Raw genomic sequence first — 16,079 nt, forward strand, 5'->3', positions numbered from 1 at the left:
GTATATATATAATATGCCTTTAGGATGCTATTAACGTGCAGGGACCTTGGTTTGCATGAATGGAGGAAGTTCTTGCCTGACTCAGGAAGATAAAACTCTTGGTCAAGTCCAAATGTCACACTGCTTAGGGTTAGTTGTCAGCTCTGGTTGAAGACGGTCTTGAAGATTTGATCATGTAACACCTGATCACTTGAAAAAATACTTACATTTACATAATGCTTTTCATGACTCCAGGATGTTCCAAAGTGTTTTACAGCCATGAAGTATAATTACTGTTGCAGTGTAGGAATAAATGTAATAGCTCATTGTTTCATCCCCGCAGATGTTGTGTGAGAAGTTCTAAAAACTGGGAGGCAATCCATGAACAGGTGAAGATGTGGGAGGGACTTTGATTTCACCAGTAACTAATAACAAGTTACTGAAATTGCACTGATAACATAGTAATACTGGTAACACTCATACTTTCCTTATCAACTGTAGGCATTAGTAAGTTAACTGCTAATACATAAGTAATTTGAAAAATACATAATACAACATTATTAATATTTACCTGGAAATTACAACCAACACCCTCTTGCATTGCACAAGACATGGTCAGGCTCCCTAGTTAATGCCACTTTATATGGGATTGATTTCGCTCTCTTTCTTAGACTTTGGTTTGGACACCATCCCTAGTCTCTCCCTCTGTTCAATTCCCTGGGTCACATTCCCATTCTCTGTTTCTCCTCCATCCCTTGCCTCCACCCCTCCCCCAACTTTTCCACGAGCCCCCCTGACTCTCCCTCCCTTACTCCCATCTGCTTCTTCCTCCCTATTTTCACAAGTGCCCCCCTGAATATCAATAAATCATTGTCAGGAGGTTGAACTTTATAGAGAGAAACTATGGCTTCAATAATAAGTAAATTTAAAGCTGTATTTATATTAGTGCAATGGGCCTTCAGCCATTTAAGCTCCCAAGAGCCATTGTCATGTGCATCTCCAATTCTACCTCCCACAGGTTTGACCTAAGTCATGTTTTCATGGGCTTTGAGTGAAGGAAGGCAATTGTACATGCCAGAGTTTAGTTTGCCTAGTTCTATACTGTATTAGAATCATTTAAACAGGGTTAATGGAAATAGAATTTTGATTCTGTTGGTGAAACACAAAAAAGTACTGAAAGAGAAAAACCAAAATAAGACAGACCTGTAAGAGGTAGAAATGTAGTTCCTAGCAGGTCTGGACATTTACACAGTATAAAATTGTCCTTAAATTGGCAATCATATTCAGAGAGGCAAAAAATAAAAACAAAAAAACTGCGGATGCTGGAAATCCAAAACAAAAACAGAATTACCTGGAAAAACTCAGCAGGTCTGGCAGCATCGGCGGAGAAGAAAAGAGTTGACGTTTTGAGTCCTCATGACCCTTCGACAGAACTTGAGTTCGAGTCCAAGAAAGAGTTGAAATATAAGCTGGTTTAAGGTGTGTGTGTGGGGGGGCGGAGAGATAGAGAGAGAGAGAGGTGGAGGGGGGGGGGGGTGTGGTTGTAGGGACAAACAAGCAGTGATAGAAGCAGATCATCAAAAGATGTCAACGACAATAGTACAATAGAACACATAGGTGTTAAAGTTAAAGTTGGTGATATTATCTAAACGAATGTGCTAATTAAGAATGGATGGTAGGGCACTCAAGGTATAGCTCTAGTGGGGGTTTTTTTTTATAATGGAAATAGGTGGGAAAAGGAAAATCTTTATAATTTATTGGAAAAAAAGGAAGGGGGAAACAGAAAGGGGGTGGGGATGGGGGAGGGAGCTCACGACCTAAAGTTGTTGAATTCAATATTCAGTCCGGAAGGCTGTAAAGTCCCTAGTCGGAAGATGAGGTGTTGTTCCTCCAGTTTGCGTTGGGCTTCACTGGAACAATGCAGCAAGCCAAGGACAGACATGTGGGCAAGAGAGCAGGGTGGAGTGTTAAAATGACAAGCGACAGGGAGGTTTGGGTCATTCTTGCGGACAGACCGCAGGTGTTCTGCAAAGCGGTCACCCAGTTTACGTTTGGTCTCTCCAATGTAGAGGAGACCACATTGGGAGCAACGAATGCAGTAGACTAAGTTGGGGGAAATGCAAGTGAAATGCTGCTTCATTTGAAAGGAGTGTTTGGGTCCTTGGACGGTGAGGAGAGAGGAAGTGAAGGGGCAGGTGTTGCATCTTTTGCGTGGGCATGGGGTGGTGCCATAGGAGGGGGTTGAGGAGTAGGGGGTGATGGAGGAGTGGACCAAGGTGTCCCGGAGGGAGCGATCCCTACGGAATGCCGATAAGGGGGGTGAAGGGAAGATGTGTTTGGTGGTGGCATCATGCTGGAGTTGGCGGAAATGGCGGAGGATGATCCTTTGAATGCGGAGGCTGGTGGGGTGATAAGTGAGGACAAGGGGGACCCTATCATGTTTCTGGGAGGGAGGAGAAGGCGTGAGGGCGGATGCGCGGGAGATGGGCTGGACACGGTTGAGGGCCCTGTCAACGACCGTGGGTGGAAAACCTCGGTTAAGGAAGAAGGAGGACATGTCAGAGGAACTGTTTTTGAATGTAGCATCATCGGAACAGATGCGACGGAGGCGAAGGAACTGAGAGAATGGGATGGAGTCCTTACAGGAAGCGGGGTGTGAGGAGCTGTAGTCGAGATAGCTGTGGGAGTCGGTGGGTTTGTAATGGATATTGGTGGACAGTCTATCACCAGAGATTGAGACAGAGAGGTCAAGGAAGGGAAGGGAAGTGTCAGAGATGGACCACATGAAAATGATGGAGGGGTGGAGATTGGAAGCAAAATTAATAAATTTTTCCAAGTCCCGACGAGAGCATGAAGCGGCACCGAAGTAATCATCGATGTACCGGAGAATGAGTTGTGGAAGGGGGCCGGAGTAGGACTGCAACAAGGAATGTTCCACATACCCCATAAAGAGACAGGCATAGCTGGGGCCCATGCGGGTACCCATAGCCACACCTTTTATTTGGAGGAAGTGAGAGGAGTTGAAGGAGAAATTGTTCAGCGTGAGAACAAGTTCAGCCAGACGGAGGAGAGTAGTGGTGGATGGGGATTGTTCGGGCCTCTGTTCGAGGAAGAAGCTAAGGGCCCTCAGACCATCCTGGTGGGGGATGGAGGTGTAGAGGGATTGGACGTCCATGGTGAAGAGGAAGCGGTTGGGGCCAGGGAACTGGAAATTGTTGATGTGACGTCAGGTGTCAGAGGAATCACGGATGTAGGTGGGAAGGGACTGGACAAGGGGAGAGAGAAGGGAGTCAAGATAACGAGAAATGAGTTCTGTGGGGCAGGAGCAAACTGAGACGATCGGTCTACCGGGGCAGTTCTCTTTGTGGATTTTGGGTAGGTGATATAAGCGGGCCGTCCGAGGTTGGGCGACTATCAGGTTGGAAGCTGTGGGAGGGAGATCCCCAGAGGAGATGAGGTCAGTGATAGTCCTGGAAACAATGACTTGATGTTCAGTGGTGGGGTCATGGTCCAGGGAGAGGTAGGAGGAAGTGTCTGCGAGTTGACGCTCAGCCTCCGCGAGGTAGAGGTCAGTGCGCCAGACAACAACAGCACCACCCTTGTCAGCGGGTTTGATGACAATGTCAGGGTTGGACCTGAGAGAATGGAGTGCAGTAAGTTCAGAGAGAGACAGGTTAGAATGGGTGAGAGGAGCAGAGAAATTGAGACGACTAATGTCGCGCCGACAGTTCTCAATGAAAAGATCGAGAGAAGGTAAGAACCCAGAGGGAGGGGTCCAGGTGGAGGGAGAATATTGGAGATGGGTAAAAGGATCCGTTGAACTGGGAGAGGACTCCTGCCCAAAGAATTGAGCCCGGAGACGAAGACGGCGGAAGAAGAGTTCAGTATCATGCCGAGCCCGAAATTCATTGAGGTGAGGGCGTAAGGGTATGAAACTAAGTCCTTTGCTGAGCACTGAATGCTCAGCATCGGAGAGGGGAAGGTCAGGGGGTATAGTGAATACATGGCTGGGGTTGGGATTGGAAGATGGGGTGGGGACGGAGGGACAGGCAGGGGTGGAGGGTCCTAGATGGGTGTTGGTGTCGATGAGTTGTTGGAGCTTGCGTTCCTTAGCACTTGAGAGAAAGAGAAAAAGTTTCTTGTTGAGGCGTCGGATGAGCCGAAGGATAAAATGAAACTGGGGGCACGCGCAGCTTTGAAAAAGGGTACAGCGGTGCTGCTGGAGGGAGAGGTCGAGTGTGTTCATATGGCGGCGCATGGCACTGAGTGTGGATTTCAGAATGTGACGGGAACAGCAGTCCGAGAAACGTTTTATGTCCCGGAGATACCTGTAATCCTGGGTGGGTTCGAAACATGAGGGGTGGAATTTCAGTTGAAATCCACGTGGGGTAAGTCGGAGACGGAGACAGTCACTGAGAAAGGAGATATGGCTGTGAAAGCGGGTTTTAGTAAACACCTTGTCAAACACTAGGAGGGAAATGGAAAGCAAGGAAGGTGAGCAAGACAACAGAGAGATACGGAAATCTTGTCGCAGAGAGGAACAGAACTTCTTCAAGGAGGTAGGCATTTCTTGAAGAGCAGTGGCAGTCAATTAAACACAGAGATAAAAACAAAAAAACTGCGGATGCTGGAAATCCAAAACAAAAACAGGATTACCTGGAAAAACTCAGCAGGTCTGGCAGCATCAGCGGAGAAGAAAAGAGTTGACGTTTCGAGTCCTCATGACCCTTCGACAGAACTTGAGTTCGAGTCCAAGAAAGAGTTGAAATATAAGCTGGTTTAAGGTGTGTGTGTGGGGGGGCGGAGAGATAGAGAGAGAGAGAGAGGTGGGGGGGGGGGCGGTGTGGTTGTAGGGACAAACAAGCAGTGATAGAAGCAGATCATCAAAAGATGTCAACGACAATAGTACAATAGAACACATAGGTGTTAAAGTTAAAGTTGGTGATATTATCTAAACGAATGTGCTAATTAAGAATGGATGGTAGGGCACTCAAGGTATAGCTCTAGTGGGGTTTTTTTTTATATAATGGAAATAGGTGGGAAAAGGAAAATCTTTATAATTTATTGGAAAAAAAAGGAAGGGGGAAACAGAAAGGGGGTGGGGATGGGGGAGGGAGCTCACGACCTAAAGTTGTTGAATTCAATATTCAGTCCGGAAGGCTGTAAAGTCCCTAGTCGGAAGATGAGGTGTTGTTCCTCCAGTTTGCGTTGGGCTTCACTGGAACAATGCAGCAAGCCAAGGACAGACATGTGGGCAAGAGAGCAGGGTGGAGTGTTAAAATGGCAAGCGACAGGGAGGTTTGGGTCATTCTTGCGGACAGACCGCAGGTGTTCTGCAAAGCGGTCGCCCAGTTTACGTTTGGTCTCTCCAATGTAGAGGAGACCACATTGGGAGCAACGAATGCAGTAGACTAAGTTGGGGGAAATGCAAGTGAAATGCTGTTTCACTTGAAAGGAGTGTTTGGGTCCTTGGACGGTGAGGAGAGAGGAAGTGAAGGGGCGGGTGTTGCATCTTTTGCGTGGGCATGGGGTGGTGCCATAGGAGGGGGTTGAGGAGTAGGGGGTGATGGAGGAGTGGACCAAGGTGTCCCGGAGGGAGCGATCCCTACGGAATGCCGATAAGGGGGGTGAAGGGAAGATGTGTTTGGTGGTGGCATCATGCTGGAGTTGGCGGAAATGGCGGAGGATGATCCTTTGAATGCGGAGGCTGGTGGGGTGATAAGTGAGGACAAGGGGGACCCTATCATGTTTCTGGGAGGGAGGAGAAGGCGTGAGGGCGGATGCGCGGGAAATGGGCCGGACACGGTTGAGGGCCCTGTCAACGACCGTGGGTGGAAAACCTCGGTTAAGGAAGAAGGAGGACATGTCAGAGGAACTGTTTTTGAATGTAGCATCATCGGAACAGATGCGACGGAGGCGAAGGAACTGAGAGAATGGGATGGAGTCCTTACAGGAAGCGGGGTGTGAGGAGCTGTAGTCGAGATAGCTGTGGGAGTCGGTGGGTTTGTAATGGATATTGGTGGACAGTCTATCACCAGAGATTGAGACAGAGAGGTCAAGGAAGGGAAGGGAAGTGTCAGAGATGGACCACGTGAAAATGATGGAGGGGTGGAGATTGGAAGCAAAATTAATAAATTTTTCCAAGTCCCGACGAGAGAATGAAGCGGCACCGAAGTAATCATCGATGTACCGGAGAAAGAATTGTGGAAGGGGGCCAGAGTAGGACTGCAACAAGGAATGTTCCACATACCCCATAAAGAGACAGGCATAGCTGGGGCCCATGCGGATACCCATAGCCACACCTTTTATTTGGAGGAAGTGGGAGGAGTTGAAGGAGAAATTGTTCAGCGTGAGAACAAGTTCAGCCAGACGGAGGAGAGTAGTGGTGGATGGGGATTGTTCGGGCCTCTGTTTGAGGAAGAAGCTAAGGGCCCTTAGACCATCCTGGTGGGGGATGGAGGTGTAGAGGGATTGGACGTCCATGGTGAAGAGGAAGCGGTTGGAGCCAGGGAACTGGAAATTGTTGATGTGACGTCAGGTGTCAGAGGAATCACGGATGTAGGTGGGAAGGGACTGGACAAGGGGAGAGAGAAGGGAGTCAAGATAACGAGAAATGAGTTCTGTGGGGCAGGAGCAAGCTGAGACGATCGGTCTACCGGGGCAGTTCTGTTTGTGGATTTTGGGTAGGAGATAGAAGCGGGCTGTCCGAGGTTGGGTGACTGTCAGGTTGGAAGCTGTGGGAGGGAGATCCCCAGAGGATCTCAGAGGATATTCAGAGAGGCCACAGGATGGCTAATATGGGAATGGACAATGGTTCACACATACAAATTTCTAATGTGCATTTTATGGGCTCTCCTTTACATTGTAATACTTAAGCCAGTGGAGGAGCTTCAAGCATTTAACACAGCGGATAGTACATAGGATTTAGACCACAGAAATAGACCATTTGACCGTACCAGTTTATGCAGGTATTTATGCTCCACTTGAACCACATCCTGCCCTTAATCTAAAACTATCAGCCTAATTCTCTATTTCCTTCTCCCTCACATGCTTATCTAGCGTCCCCTTAAATGCATGTATAATCTTTGCTTTATCCACACCCTGGTAAAAAATAAGGTTTCTTCTGAATTCCCTATTTGATTTTTCTTCTCCACAAGAGGAAATGTTCTCTCTGTAGCCACTCTATCAAAACCTTTCATAATTTTAACACCTCTTTTAGTTCATCCCTCAGCCTCCCCTTTTCAACAGAAATAAGACCCAGTCTGTTCATTCTCTCCTGAGAGATATACTCCCCCATTTGCAATATCATAATTGTAAAACTTTTTTGCACCGTCTCCAGTGCCTCTGTATCTTGTTTTTATATGGTGACAGAATTGGATACAGTACTCCAGGTGTGGTCTGATAAGTGTTCAATATGAGTGTAGCATAACTCTACTTTTCAATTCTATCCCTCTATAAATAAACCCTAGTGGTTTTATGGCCTTTCTTTAATGACCTTACTAACCTGTGTCGCTACCTTTATTGAATTGTGCATTTGTACTCCGTTCCCTTTGTTTCTCTACCCAGTTTAGATTCTTATTTCTCAGTAATGTGTGACCCTCTTACTTTTTGTGCCAAAAATGTAATACCTAAAATTTCTCTATGTGAAATTCATTTGTCAATTATATACCCATTCTGTAAGTGTGTTAATAACTTCTTGTAATTTTTTGCAGTCCTCAGTACTGACTATTCCCCACAACCGCCTCTCCCCACCGCCCATTGGTGTCATTGGCAAATTTAGAAGTAGTGCTTTTGATTCCAAAGTCTAAATCATTAATATTCTGAAAACTACCCTTTACTCTTACTCTCTGCTTTCTGATAACAGTAGCCTGACTGCATTGTGGGGTCAATGCAGTATAAGAGAGCAGTGTCAGCCATGGATGAGGCTGGTTCCCTCACCAATGTAGAATGAATATGAGAACCATTAATTCAGATCGCTTCACCAAATGTTTAAACTTGTTGAACATCATTTTAATATGAGACTTGTTTCTGGTTACAATTATTGTTTACATTTGAAGAACTGTATGTCTGTAATATTACAAGTTACTTTTTCACCCAGTCTCTCTGCAAGGGTACTATAACATGAGGCTACAGTGATTGATTAAAGAGTAAAGGTGAATGAGGAGGGAAGAACTCATCCAGTTCACTCACCTTTAAAGATAGTCATGGGTTCCTTCACATCACAAATTCTCATGAGAAAGACAAATTATTTTCAGCAAGCTGTATTAGCATGAAATGTACATACCTGCACTAAGTGTAAGAATTACTTAAATTAGCATTCATGAGTAGTCTGGACTTTTAGATAGTAAACAGTGGAAAATATTCAAATGTTTTAAGTCAAAGAAAATTCAAAAGAATGTGTTAAAGGATGCAACATTTTAATAAATTTCCATTGAAAACAATACAAATAAAGTGAACATGCATGGACTACTACTTCAAAACACTTTTTACAATACAAAATATAAAAATACTTTCTTAGAAATCCTCCATTTGCATGATATGTACAGTAGATATAATTAACTTAGTGAATTTTCAATTTTAATTACAACACATTTGCATTTAAAAACACAACAGGTTAAGCAGTTCTGTAACATTGTTTGGTATAACATATTGATTGTTAAGCTTGTTATAACTTTCTGCGACAGTGGAAGGAAAAATACAGTACACAATATAAGAACACAAACAATATCTTAAATTGTAAACATGCTCACAGCTATGTAGATGAAATTCTAGTAAAATGTATACTATTCATTCAATGACTATAACTGCAGAATGTATATTAGATGATATATTACACAAAAAAAACCGATTTAACCGAAAAAGCAAGCAAAGAAGCCTTCATTTAACTCAGGAATATTGTAACAGCTTTTAAATACTGATTAAGTTATATTGCCTTTGCCAATGTTAATTTCTTAATAATTAATTTGAGTGCAACTTTTTGTAGTTTACATTCTTGCTAGAAATAAATTGTGCAAAATGTTATGAGATAATGCAGTTCTTGCTTTTTTGTCTTTTCCTATAATGTGATTGATACCTGCCACTCAGGCTGGATGATATAGGAACAGGTGGGCTATAACCATACATGAATTCATCACTAGTAATGGGGCGAAGCTGAACAGGGCGTGGAATGGGTTGCCCTAGGAAGTATCCTTCTTCCTCAGACTCTGACGAGGAGGAACAGGTAGAACACCAATCATCATGGTCATTAAAATAAGGTCTGAGCAACTTGTCACCTACTTGGTTCTGCAATGTAAGGTCAGAAGCAGTTCGAGGATACCGACTATATGGATCTCTCAACTGACCATTTCCAATTGCATCCCTGCTTCTTCTTCGCATCATCAATTGTTCATAGTCTTCACTTGAAAACATGTGAGACCTGTCCCTCATTTGATAGCGTTTGTCTGAAGCTAGATGAAGAGCATTATCAGAACGAGATCGTCTGGATCTCCTTGGTCTGTGACGATGATGGCGAGAGTTACTCTCTCGATTATGCATACGTCTCTGGGTTCGTTCACTCATGGGTGCAATTCTAGCATTCATACTAGTTTGCATTCTGTTACTTATGGCACCATCTGGACAGTCAAACCCTGGTGGCAGTCTTCCTTGAGTAGATAATTCTCTATACTGCAAAGGATGCCTGAGTCTATCTAAGGGTGGCTGCAGATCCTGGTATTGCTGGGCAGAGTTTAGACTTCGAATGGACTCTGTGCTTCTAAATCTAGCAGAAGAGTTAAGTGTACCCATGTTGCTAAGTTTTTCTGATCCATTCATGCCAGAGTCTTTGCTCAAGTCAGGCATTGAAAACCTGGACAAATGCTCTTGGCGTCTGGCACCACCTTCCACAGAAGCCCCTGAAAATATAATTATTTGTTGGCAAGATTAAAAAACAATCATGAACAGCTGGCCTTAAAATACAGCAAGTCTCAAATGTGTTTGAGAAAACAATAAATTCCTTTTGAAAATTAAGACAAAAATCAAATTAAGACAAATTAATTTTAAGCAAATTTTAAAATGTGAACTTCCAAGATGATTTGCCTTATTGGCTTTATATTCTTTGCTGGAATTTGTTGGGATCTTTGGGATGACTCAGAAGTAGGGAGGCTGATAAAATGGCATGGCAAGGTATCAGGTGGTATGCCCACCCACCTTCCTGCCATTTTGTCAGCATTGAGGTAGGTGGCAGATGGCACGCCAACCAGAGCCAAATAAAAGAAGGTGGCCTCCCAGTGGACTCTGGGGAGGGGTTGCCTACTAATCCCCTTTTTGGGCATTCTTTGGCCTACAGAGGTGCCCCCAGCTACATCGGCCGTCACTGCACCATACCCTCTGCCTGCCCTCATCAATTCCCCAACCCACTTGCTGGGGCCTGCCTGACTGCCCTGGCAGCTTCAGATCCCACTTACCGGGTTATGAGGACGCATGTCCATCAATCCGTCCTCTTCCTCCAGGTACAACTGCAGCAGTGGCTACCACTACTGTTGGTTTCTGAGGCTGCTGCTGCAACCCTCTGATTGAGCTAGCACCACCTGGAGGCAGCCCACCGTCCTTAATAGGATAGCAACCCCAGTGGCAGCCACTTAATTGGTTGCCACCATAAAATGCGGTCCTAGGTCCCAACCAAAGTGGGGTTGTGCTGCTTTTGGCCCCAGCAGTGGAAGCCCTGTCACCTCTGAAAGGTTCCAGCCCTAAGTAAAATATTTAGTAACTATTGGGATTTTAGGATGGAAGTAAGGATTGGTTGATCTACATGAGAAGAGGACAGAGTAATCCTTTAAGCTTTCTGTCGGCTCGTTAAACTCTTGCCAGGCTATTTCAACATGAAATTAAAATATTAGTCACAGCCTTAATTAATCTATGATGACAATCCTCAATCAAGTATTGTCTAATTGTGCAGTAGCTACCAGTCACATCCTTAGAATCATTGTAATAAATATCATAGAGCAATGGAAAAACTGAAGGGGTAAATTCCAAAAATACGGAAAAAATGCTCATTTTTTGTTAAGTTTGATGCAGTGAATGAAGTCATGGGAACTCACGTCTTGAAATGTGCAATCCCAAAAAAATCTATTTCCAATAGCAGCAATGATAAGCATAGTAGCCAATCAATGTAGGGAAATTATAGCTAAAGACAACAGGGCATTGGATTGTATTAATAGAACCATTCAGTACAAATCAATGAACCTTTCAGTCGTCCTAAAGCTAGTTGATTGGACTGTATTTGGAGTATTGTGCCCAGTTTTGCTCCCCTCACATGATGGGTGATTTAGTAGCCTTGGTAAAGATTCAGAGGATTGAAACAAGAATAATTCCTAGTTCAAAGAACCACTGTTATTCCGACGGGCTTAAGAAGCTTTGTTTCTTTACTCAGGAGCAAAGCAGACTTAGAGTCAACCTGATAGAAGTTTATAAAATAATGAAAGGGCTGAACAGTGTGTCTATTGACGGATTATTCTAGTTTGTTAGACTGGGGAAGATCAGCGGCCATATATTTTTAAAAATTAATTCATTCATGAGATGTGGGCATCGCGGGCTAGGCCAGCATTTATTGCCCAACCCTAACTGCCCTTGAAAAGGTGGTGGTGAGCTGCCTTCTTGAACTGCTGCAGTTCATGTGGTGTAGGTACACCCACAGTGCTGTTAGGGAGGGGTTCCAGGACTTTGACCCAGCGATAGTGAAGGAACAGTGATTTATTTCCAAGGCAACTAGGGATGGGCAATAGAGGCTGGCCCAGCCAGCGAAGCGCACATCCCATGAATGAATAAAAAAAAGTCATGATGTGTGCGGCTTGTAGGTGGGGGTGTTCCAATGCATTTGCTGCCCACGTCCTTCTGGGTGGTAGAAGTCCAGGTTTGTAGATGCTGTCGAAGCAGCCTTGCTTAGTTGCTGCAGTGCATCTTGTAGATGATACACACTGCTGCCACTGTGCATTGGTGGCAGAGGAAGTAAATGATTAAGGTGGTGGATCAGATGCCAATCAAGTGGACTGCATTGTCCTAGATAGTATTGAGCACCATGAGGTGTTGTGGGCCACCATTAGCAAAATTGTACTCGACTACAATCTGTGACCTCATGGCCTGGCATAACCCCCATTACCGTCAAGCCAGGGGATCAACCCTGGTTCAATGAAGAGTGCAGGAGGGCAGGCCAGTAGCAGCACCAGGCATACCAAAAATGAGGTGTCAACCTGGTGAAGCTACAGCACAGGGCTACTTGCATTCCAAACAGCATAAGCAGCAAGTGATAGACAGAGCTAAATGATTCCAAAACTAATGGATCAGATCCAAGCTCTGCAGAACTGCCACATCCAGTTGTGAATGGTGGTGGGCAATTAAACAACTCACTGGAGGAAGCAGTTCCACAAATGTCCCCATCCTCAATGATGGGGGAGTCCAGCACATCAGTGCAAAAGATAAGGCTGAAGCATTTGCTACAATCTTCAGCCATAAGTGCCGAGTGGATGATCTATCTCGGCCTCCTCTGGAGGTTCCCAACATCACAGATGCCAGTCATCAGCCAATTTGATTCACTCCGTGGGATATCAAGGAACAGCTGACAGCACTGGATACTGCAAAGACTATGGGGCTTGACAATATTCCGGCAATAGTACCGAAGACCTGTGCTCTAGAACGTGCTGCACCCTTAGCCAAGCTGTTCCAGTACAGCTACAACACTGGTGTCTACTTGACAATATGAAAAATTGCGCAGGTATGTCCTGCACACAAAAAGCAGGACAAATCCAACCCGACAAATTACCACCCCATCAGTCTACTTTCCATCGTCAGTAAAGTGATGGAAGGGGTCGTCAACAGTGCTATCAAACTGCACTTGCTTAGCAGTAACCTGCTCACTCATGCTCAGTTTGTGTTCAGTCACGGCCATTCAGCTCCTGACCTCATTACAGCTTTGCTTCAAACATAGACAAAAAAGCTGAACTCCCGAGGTGAGGTGAGAGTAACTGCCTTTGACATCAAGGCAGCATTTAACCGAGTGTGGCATCAAGGAGCCCTGGCAAAATTGGAGTCAATGGGAATCAGGAGGAAAATTCTCTGTTTGGAATCATATCTTGCACAAAGGAAGAAGGTTGTGCTTGTTGGAGGTCAATCATCTCAGTTCCAGGACATTACTGGAGGAGTTCCTCAGGCTACTGTCCTAGGCCCAACCCTCTTCAGCTGCTTCAATGATCTTCCTTCCATCATAAGGTCAGAAGTAGGGATATTCACTGATGACTGCACAATGTTCAGCACCATTCCCGACTCCTCAGATACTGAAGCAGTCCATGTCCAAATGCAGCAAGACCTGGACAATATCCAGGCTTGGGCTGACAAGTGGCAAGTAACATTTGCACCACACAATGTCAGGCAATGACGATCTCCAACAAGAGAGAATCTAACCATCGTCCCTTGACATTCAGTGGCATTACCAAAGCTGACTTCCCCACAATCAACATCCCGGGGGTTACCATTGACCACAAACTGAACTGGACTAGCCATATAAATACTGTGGCTACAAGAACAGGTCAGAGGCTAGGAATCCTGCAGCGAGTGACTCATTTCCTGCCTGGATGAATGCAACTCCAACAACGTTCAAGAAGCTTGACAGCATCCAGGACAAAGCAGTCTGCTAGATTGTCACCCCATCCACAAACATTTACTCCCTCCAACACCGAAACACAGTGGCTGCAGTGTGTACCATCTACAAGATGCACCACAGAAACTCACCAAGCCTCCTTAGACAGAACCTTCCAAACCCACGACCACTACCATCCAGAAGGACAAGGGCAGCAGACACATGGGAACATTATCACCTGGAAGTTTCCCTCCAAACACTCACCATTCTGACTTGGAAATATATCGCTGTTCCTTCACTATCGCCCATGATCTCCAGAGCTAGTTTTGTTCGCCCTAGTAGGTCTGTGAGCAATTTTTCCAGTTTTTATTGTTCCCTTATGGGCCTTGGGTTTTTCTCCATTTTATTTGCTTGTTCCAGAAGATGATATAACTGTGGAGGTTAGGAAATTTTTAGTCATGATGCTGCAGCTATTATGAGAACAGACCAAGTGGTCTTTTCCTGCCATCTTAGTTGAGATCAGCAAATTTAGCATAGATTGGAAATCGCATTTGGAATTTCTAGTCTCTGTGGCTTCAATATGAGCTGGCCTTTTTAACCAATGCTATCTTGGTTAACTTAGGTTTATTTTCAATAATAATTAATCATAACTATACTATACCTGTTGCATTCGAAAGTGCAAGAGATTCTATTGATTCCCTTGGGGTTTGTTCAAGAAAGGTGAGTTGATCAGTAAAATTAAGTGCACTGATTGGATGTCTGGTTCGACACTGATGAGAAATCAATTCTCTTTCCATCTCATATCCTTGTACAGTTGGATTTGATCGAGATTCAGCAATACTATGGCTTGATGCACTGCTAAAACTTTCTTGAGTTCTGATTGCTGAAGGATAATAATCTTCTTTGTCTTCTTGGATAAAACTATCACTATGATCTTTCAAAGCAGCAGTTGAACTTCTCTTTGCATTAAATTCTTTCCCCCATATATCAGTCTGATTGCTTACGCACTGTGTTGGATTAAATTCATTCCTTACACTATATTGACTGAGAGGTTGAGAAGGTCTTTCTGTAAATTTAGCCCTCTCAGTAGAATCATCTTCAAACTGGTAGACATCTCTCGTTTTCCATAGTGTTTCTTTGTTCAAACTGGCTGCTTGACCAGCAAGACTTAACATGTCCATTTGCTGAGAAAGAGGATCAATATCTGTAGAATACCTGTTCATTGCCGCTTGTGAAATAGTTGATCTTAGGCTTTTATCTTCTACCTTACTGCTGTTTCTGCCTATTCTAGCACTGCGTCGGGATTCTCTTGATCGTGCACTTTGAAAGGCAGAGTCTGAAGAGTCAGAGCCATTGGGATCTTCCCCAACGCTACAGGATCTGGAACAAAATATCTGTCCTTGTTTTGGTAGGAAAGGTCGTCCAAGTAATGACTTCTTGCAACGTGCACAGCAGAAACACAACTCTGTAGCATGCCAGTGCTGCCCATCATATGTCATCTGCCCTTGATCAATACCTTAATAAAATAAAGTTTTGTTAAAGAATATCTTCATTAGATCACCATCTGAACCACTTACAGAGCTAACACATCAGTTTTGAGTTTCTAACCTGCTTACAATTTTTGCTTGATCATATAATTGGACCATATAAATAATACAAAAGTGACGACATGTACAACTAATGGTGTGTCTAGAAAAAAGTTTTCAAGTGTGAGAATGAAAAAGTGTGAATAGAATACTGATTTTCTATGATCCACTTTATAAGCTACACTACTTTAATATTCCTTTTGTGATAAGATGTAGTTTCCAGTGCATTATTCAGGTTTCAGTACACACATAATTGTATACCCAGAATCAAAAGGAAAAAGAAATCTTAGTATGCAAAATTTGCATACATCCATTCTTCAGTTTTATTTCATGTAGTAATTTCTATCTATCATTGTTCTACTTTACTGAAAGCTTCAACTCCTTCTTAGGATATGGTTCCACATGCGTTACTGCCTATCGGTACCCTGTCCAAGTCATCAATATTCATGTGTAAGAGATAACAGTTGGCATTATGTTATCACTATTTTTGTGAAAGTGAAACCTCGGCCAGCCCTCACTCATCAGTCACATTCACATTTCACAATTCCTGGAGGAATCACTGGATAATATTCAAGAGAGGCAGCCCTGGATAAATTTTCCCTTCCGTAACCTAAGGGCAATGTTGTCAATTGTATCATCCTTGCTGTAACCCAGCAAAAGCCAGAGATTGAGCCCGAGACCTTCTTGACTGATGTGGCTCAGTTGCGGACTATTCAAATTTCTAGGGGATTTTAAATTATATTTGTCTATTCAAGTTTCTCAGGCTGTAAATCTATACAGGCTTGTATAGAAGTCACATAGAATTGGTAGGCATCTGTACAGATCTCCTGATTTCCTATAGCACTGGCCTAAAATCTGTTCAATAAGTCTACCGGAACTATGAAAAGCATTTGACCAAGACAGATTCA

The 16,079-nt window shown here is 44.1% G+C and overlaps 1 protein-coding gene across 7 annotated transcripts in view; it reads right to left on the reverse strand.

Annotated features, from left to right (window-relative positions):
* Nucleotides 1-8,379: 8,379 nt before the first annotated feature.
* Nucleotides 8,380-16,079, reverse strand: part of prickle2b (prickle homolog 2b) — a 164,848-nt gene continuing 157,148 nt past the window's right edge. For all 7 annotated transcript variants that reach the window (XM_041192669.1, XM_041192672.1, XM_041192671.1 and 4 more), the window contains 2 exons: nucleotides 14,247-15,101; nucleotides 8,380-9,869 (listed from right to left, as the gene is read on the reverse strand). In XM_041192669.1, the coding sequence (XP_041048603.1) occupies nucleotides 8,998-9,869; nucleotides 14,247-15,101 (1,727 nt within the window). In that variant the 3' untranslated portion in view covers nucleotides 8,380-8,997. The remainder of the gene's footprint in view (nucleotides 9,870-14,246; nucleotides 15,102-16,079) is intronic.

The sequence above is a fragment of the Carcharodon carcharias genome, chromosome 7, assembly GCF_017639515.1.
Source record: "Carcharodon carcharias isolate sCarCar2 chromosome 7, sCarCar2.pri, whole genome shotgun sequence".
Classification (NCBI taxonomy): domain Eukaryota; kingdom Metazoa; phylum Chordata; class Chondrichthyes; order Lamniformes; family Lamnidae; genus Carcharodon; species Carcharodon carcharias.